At 51.8% G+C, this 6,720-nt stretch overlaps 2 protein-coding genes across 9 annotated transcripts in view; one reads left to right on the forward strand and one right to left on the reverse strand.

Annotated features, from left to right (window-relative positions):
* WNK1 (WNK lysine deficient protein kinase 1) overlaps positions 1-3,579 on the forward strand; it is a gene marked incomplete at its 5' end in the record, with an annotated part of 130,077 nt that extends 126,498 nt beyond the window's left edge. Inside the window, 2 exon segments of the mRNA XM_010845214.1 lie at positions 272-459; positions 886-3,579. Coding sequence (XP_010843516.1) covers positions 272-459; positions 886-1,203 — 506 coding nt within the window.
* Positions 3,580-4,161: 582 nt separating this feature from the next.
* The window catches only part of RAD52 (RAD52 homolog (S. cerevisiae)), a 27,193-nt gene continuing 24,634 nt past the window's right edge, over positions 4,162-6,720 (reverse strand). For all 8 annotated transcript variants that reach the window (XM_010845032.1, XM_010845030.1, XM_010845031.1 and 5 more), the window contains 4 exons: positions 6,426-6,571; positions 5,601-5,690; positions 5,094-5,309; positions 4,162-4,669 (listed from right to left, as the gene is read on the reverse strand). In XM_010845032.1, coding sequence (XP_010843334.1) covers positions 4,608-4,669; positions 5,094-5,309; positions 5,601-5,690; positions 6,426-6,571 — 514 coding nt within the window. In that variant the 3' untranslated portion in view covers positions 4,162-4,607. The remainder of the gene's footprint in view (positions 4,670-5,093; positions 5,310-5,600; positions 5,691-6,425; positions 6,572-6,720) is intronic.

A 6,720-nucleotide genomic window follows, 5' to 3' on the forward strand; every position in this document is an offset into this window, starting at 1 on the left:
ACCAAGTGTCCGCGCTCCCGACACCGTGGGGACGGGCGGAGCGAGGCCCCGGCCCTCCTCCCTCCCGGCAGCTCCTGAGGAGAGCCTCCCCCGGCCCTGCTATACGCAGCGTTTGGCTCCTGAGACCCTGAAACCTCCCTTCTGCATGGCTCCCTGGCTCATCCCCCCGTCCTGGGCTTGCCCTTCATCATCGTGGGAGGTCTCTCCTCTCCCGAAGTCACCACCCAAGTCCCTTCTAACGGGCGTGCCTTGTTGCTTCTTCTGACCTCAGGGACCAGCAGCACCAACGCCGTCGGGGGAGCCGTGAGCAGCCAGGCCGCCCCGGCTCCGCCTCCTGCCGTGACGTCCAGCAGGAAGGGCATGTTCACGGACGACCTGCACAAGCTGGTGGACAACTGGGCCCGGGACGCCATGAGTCTCTCAGGCAGGCGGGGAAGCAAAGGACACGTGAGCTATGAGGTCAGCGCACCCCTCGTGCTTCCTCCTGCCTGTCCGAGTGTCGCTGGGCACGGGGACCCTGCCGTGACCACCTCCAGGGGCTCCTGAGTGCTAGCACTTCCGGGAAAAAAGACAGCAATCAGCTAGGTCCCTTCTTAGTTTCTTTCCCTGGATTCCTTGCTCTGAACTGAGTCAGCCCAGTTTTTCTTCCCTTTTCCTTAACACTCTGAATGGTGTGTGCTTGCGCCACTCACGCGAGGCATGCGATGCCACCCCCTTCCAGTCAGAACAGGTATGTGGTGAGTGTCAGGAGCCAGTGATGGTGATGAAAGGCTGTCTGGGAGTTGTTCTCCCGACCCTGTAAGGTCAGAGCAGCCCAGGCCTAGAACTCTCTCTCGCCCTGTACCCGTCCCACCCGCACGGCTTCACCGCCTGTTCTCTCTCCAGGGCCCTGGCATGGCAAGGAAGTTCTCCGCGCCCGGTCAGCTGTGCGTCTCCATGACCTCAAACCTGGGCGGCTCTGCCCCCGGCTCTGCAGCGTCAGCTACCTCTCTAGGGCACTTCCCCAAGTCCATGTGCCCCCCTCAGCAGTACGGTTTCCCTACCCCCCCGTTTGGCACGCAGTGGAGCGGGACGGGTGGCCCGGCACCCCAGCCGCTTAGCCAGTTCCAGCCTGTGGGAACAGCCTCCTTACAGAATTTCAACATCAGCAACTTGCAGAAATCCATCAGCAACCCCCCAGGTTCCAACCTGCGGACCACGTAGACCCGAGGCGATCCTGGGGCAGGTTTGGGGACAGGAGATGGAATGTGGGGGGTCGGGGGCATAGCCTATATGCTGACTACTAGTGCTGCATTTAACTGGTCATTTCTTGCCAGAAAGGAATGTTTTAATCCCGCTTAAAGCCCTTGGAGTGGAGCCCCCCGCCCTCACCATCGCCTGAGTGGGAGGAGGGGAGGGCAGCTGTCTTGTGTGCGCTTTGTCGTTGCCCAGACCCAGCAGCAAGCCGTTGGGAAGTGGGGTTGGTCAGAAGGCTCCTAGAGAGCTCTGGAAAAGCAGAGCCGTCTACATTTTCAGGTGGTGGGGCTCTTCATTTTGGTAGCCACCCCAACCCCTTACTTACTCCCTCAAGAATATAAACCACAAGACAAAAAATTTAAACTATTGGGCTCTCTCCTACCCTGTCGCCCACTGTTTTTCTTTCTCCTGTCTTCCCCTACCCCCGACCCCAATCCAGCCAATCTTTAGAACCCAGTGCAGACACCAGGGGAGGGATGGAGGTTTCAGCCCTTTCTTACAATAGGTCATTAGTGCTTTAAGCAAATGATATTCGCAGCTTTGACTGCAGCATTAGCAATTAGGAAAAAAATTAAGTTCCCTGCGGACATGTAACTTTGCCATCAGTTTTGATGTGGAAACACTGTGATGTATAAATGTTGTTGGACAACAGTAGTTTAAGAGTAAAATATGAAAGGCTTAAAAAGGCTAGCTCTGTCCTTTACTTACTGAGATTTCACTTTTCTCCTTTGTATTTCCATTGTATTAGATAAATAAATGTGAATGTAAAATTGTATGAATCACTCTACTTGAATACTCCGTCCTCCCAGTACCGCCTGCTGGATGCTTAGTGCCTTGGGCTTCTGTCGCTTCTGCCGTTGCATCAGCTTCTCGTCAGACCCTGGTCAGCTGGTCAGCGAGGGTGTGTGGAAGGAGAGCGTGGGTCCGTGTGACCCAGCAGTGGACTGTGTTGTAAGGAAACTGGAAGGGTATTTTTTTCAAGTCATTTAACAGTTTTGTAAGATGAGCAGGGTGAGAAGTTAAGTTGACATCAGTGGTTAAAGCAGAAAACTGTTTCAGGACAAATGAGGAGGGAGGCTGTCACCAAGTCGGGCAGTTACCAGGCTGAGCGTGGCGTGCGATTGGTGCCGAGAGACTAGAGGCTGCAGAACAGATGTGTTTTGAAGACGTGGTGCTTGGCCAGCGGCTGCCCTAAGCCTTACTTACCTGCGCTGGGCTTGAACTCAGAAGATTGAGAAGAAATGGCTGAAGAGAAAGGAAGCGGGTAGGGGCTGGTTTTTAAGTTGGGAAATGTGATCGTGAAACGTCTCAGATGGAGAAAGTTGCTCTAAGAAAAATTGTTTGCCTTGCCTTCCTCTTGGTGCAAATGTACCGTGTATTTCTCAACGTGGGGTCCTGCAGTTGTGGCAAGTGGCCCCACATCTGAAATAAGCACCGTAGGAACGGCTGCTTGTTCCTCCTCACTTCTGTATAATGTCCAGAGGGTTGCAGGGTCATAATCTCCCGGCTACCTTTGTTTCTAGAGTGACAATGGATATTCTCATATAAAGACTCCCCTCAAGTAATAACTGCAACCAGCCAGTATTATTTAGTGCTATGCCTGGTTGTGATGGGCAGTTCTCTTTATTTTCAGAAACTTCAGGAAATATTCTCCCATTGCCTATTTTGGGGATCTCTGTTCTCCCAGAAGATGGGGCAAGAAGCTAGGACTCTTAATCTTGGGGTGCTTCTTCTCTTGACCCTGAGCCACCTCAGTGGCCCAACCCAGGAATCTCCATGACAGGAAGAGCCTGGCTGTCCTGTCCTTCGTTGGCCGTTTTCTTTTAAGTTAGCCAAGGCCCCAAAGATGCAAACGAAAGCTGAGGCTTTTAGGAAGGTAAGAGATGAGAAGGGCAGGTGCTCCAAGCTTTGCTTTGAAACTTTACTTTTTCTCTGCCTGTAATCCTTGAGAAATGGTAAGAGTAAGGACCCAACAAGAAGTGCTGAGGAAATGGGAAACGGACACGTGGACAGAGGGGACGGACTTTGTACCCAAGGAGGGAGCCAAGTGCAGCACGACTCTGGTCACTTTGGTTTAATGATGTTGAGGTCTCTTCACTCACATGGAAAGTAAGAACTGGTTTTACTTACTGTTGATTTTTTTCCCCTCCTGTGGATGAAATAACTGAAACCTAGAGGAATGAACCAGTGCTACTGAACTGTTTAAATTATTTTCGTGTTAATAGTACACTTTGAGTATCTTTTTCCACATTAAAAAAATCTTTCTGAATTATAAATGTTTTCCTTACGTTATTTAACAATGTACACTGTTTAAAAAAAAATAAACTGAATTCAAACCTTGGGGATTCTTGGCAGCCGTCACTCCTGTTTGGCGCTGTGGGTGCACTTCGTGCTTGTGGACATGTGACGAAGCCACGCGAGTAAACCAAACTTGGTTTTATTGAGCTGTGGGGATTCATTTTCAGCAGGTGCCTTTTCGTGATCACATTAGCTGATATGACTTGTATGCAATTTATAACTGGATTCCTATCTCCAGAAACTTTTTCAGTGATTCTGACCTTAACTGAGATGCTGCAGACAAGGAAGATAGCAGTAACAATAACCAAAACCAGAAAAAAATTTTCTGCAGCTCAGGTGAGGGGTCGGGGGTGCTGGGGTGGCCGAGGCCTGCCATGGGGGTCCTTGTCTCGGGCACCACGTCACAGACAGGCCTGGGCTCCAGCTGCCTCTGGACTGAAACTGAATGGCTGCTTCCATCAGATTTTTGGTTTTCTGATACATATGAATACTGTTCACATGACACTGTAGTTGAAATGTGCACTAGCATTGTATCTTAAAAATCTTTAAAATGCTCCACACGGGGTGGCCAAAAACCTGTTTGTTTTTTAAAAACAATGTGAAGTGCAATAAGAAGAGGCATGCCTGTTATATTGTTACAGGGTAGGATTTAATTTTGCTTTCTTAAAAAGGCCTTTTCTCTGGTCTTAGGAGAAAAGGGAAGTAGTTTCATGAGCCAATGAACAATAGTGATGAAGACTGCAATCTTGCGTGACAGCGTTAGGAAACCGGGGGCCCCACGGCAGCAGGTCAGCAGTCACTCAGGGATGTACCACAGGCCGAGGTGATTTCTGTTTTCATTAACATAATAGCTTAGGAATAAAGAGTGAGGAGCCCAAGAAAAGGCACAGAGTCTCTACAGAGCTTGATGTGATGCCCGAGTTGATGTGAGCAGGTACTGAGTCCTCAGGCAGAGTTCAGGATGAAGCAGGTGGAGCCCTGAAGCACAGCGCACTCCTCAGGCAGGAGCAGTCATTTCATGACCAAAATGAAGTCCCATCAGGACAGAGTTTAGGAGGTGACCTGAGCTGTGGTTAAGGTGGATCCAGTTTCCTTTTCTTCATGTCCTGATTCTTCCTAGAGGAATCACAGTCGCCTGTGGAGAAGGAAACTGTTCAGACAGCTGCAGTGACTTTAAAATCAGGAGTAAACTAACAGCTGATGCAATCCAGAAGTCATTAGCTAACAGTCCTACTGGACCTACTTTAAACCACAAAAGCCCAAGAATGAAAACTGTTAGGACAGATCCCTCCTTTAACACGAGACCAAGCTACAGGAGAAATCGTGATGGGTCTGCGTTTAACCACAGCTGTTAAATACAGCTGAAGAGTTAGCCCTCAGGTCGGGACCCCAGGGGAACTTTTGGCTTTTAAACTAGTAGTCCTCCACGTTCTTAAACTGCTGCCCCTCTGACAGGAGTCCACCAGACTTCTTAAAATGGAATGTCATTCTGCTTTTGACTCAGTGAATCACACACACCCAGGCTCTGCTTGGTGTTTGCTCCTAGAACACTCGGCTACCTGTGGTGTGTTGGTTAAGGCTGGGAGTTTGGAGGTGCCAGGGTCCAGACTGTGCCTGTGGATTCTGGTGGCAAAGGCTTGGTGGGATCCTGTTCTGGGTCTCCATGTGGTTCTTTAGGACCGAGATGGCAGGGGTCTGCGGTGGTTCTGGTTTCAACAAGGGCCTGAGCACGCTGTCCTCTGCATCCAAAGCCATGTCCCACATTTCAAGACTGTCTGCAAGGGAAAATGTAACAGACAAGAGAAAAGAGCAGGTCACGAGAAGGTTCTGTGTGGTGAGGGCCCCGTCCTGTGGAAGGACACCAGGCCTCTCCAAGGTGCAGCAGAGGAGCTGCACATGCGCGAGCAGTCGACCCAGCATCGGGCTACTCGCATCCCTTGGTGCAGAACCAACAAAAGTGAAGATCCCTGTGCCTCTTCTGAGGTGTGTGTGTGACGACCAGTGACTCACAGGCACCTGGCGTGTGTACTGACTGGGCCTTAGGTCACGCCTCTGGCTCCGCTTACCTGGGAGCAGGTCTCTCTGGGTGAGTGGCTCTGGAGGTGAGTGGGTCCTGGGGAGGCTGGGCTTGGCAGCAGGCACCGGTGGCGGCTGCGCTGCAGAGAGAGGGGCAGGCTGAGCTCCCGTCGTCATCGGGGGGCTGGGCAGCCTCAGGGGTGCGTGCAGAGCTGCCTGGTTACACCCCGCAGAGCCAGCATTGAGCTCGGGGCCCTGCGTCCAGTCCCACCTACTCATCTGTATAGACTAGGGCTGAAAACACCATATTCTTCTCATCAACCTAGAGAAAAAACTGAAAAGTCTGGGTTGGAAGCTAGAGACCAGAATAATTCTTACTAAGAACAGCCCCAGCACAATCCATTGTGGGCTTTTCCCTTCATTAATCTCAGCTGGCCAGTGCTGAGGGGAGTTTTAAAGAACTAAACAGAAACCAAGGCCTCAGAACCTTAATAATTTTTAAGGAGAAGCTGGGAAAAATCCATTTTGTCTTTGTTTATAGTCTCTGGAAAAGACTTCAAAACTACTACTCCCAGTGAATCTGGACTCGGAAAAAAACGCGAGCTCATGGAGAAAGAACTGCCAGAAGCCCCATCACCTGCACACCCAACTTTCTGCCTCACAAGGAGCTCATGTCTGTGTGGCCAGAGTAACTGAGGCCCGAAGCAGCTCTGGCACCGGAGAGGTCCGGCTCTGGAGACGTCAGTGGCTGTTTTCTTCACCCACGGGGAAACATGGGGCAGGACCCGGCGCTTGAAAGCCCTGGCCCCATGTGTGCCGAGCCCTGGTCTGGACCGAACCTGCTGCTCCAGGCAGAGGTGCCCCCAGCCTCTCACCCTGGTCGGTCCTTCCGGCGGGCAGAGCAGAGGTGGCGGCCCGCTGCTGTCTCTCCATCTGTTCGCGGAACTGCTGCTGCAGCTGCTTCTGCCGGAGCTTCCGCTGGAGCGTGGCTTCGCTCTCTGCGGTACCAGGGGCCAGGCTTCTGCAACAGGAGACTAGTGAGGTGTAGGGGAGGGTTCCGAGTTACCTGGTCAACAGCACACAGTTCCCAAGGGGGCTCAGGGACCCACGTGCTGCTGAGAAGGTGCAAGTGGGGGGAGGAGCAGAGAGGGCAGGCGGCCATACCTGGAG

Source organism: Bison bison, unplaced genomic scaffold, assembly GCF_000754665.1.
Source record: "Bison bison bison isolate TAMUID 2011002044 unplaced genomic scaffold, Bison_UMD1.0 scf7180017864213, whole genome shotgun sequence".
In the NCBI taxonomy this organism is placed as follows: domain Eukaryota; kingdom Metazoa; phylum Chordata; class Mammalia; order Artiodactyla; family Bovidae; genus Bison; species Bison bison.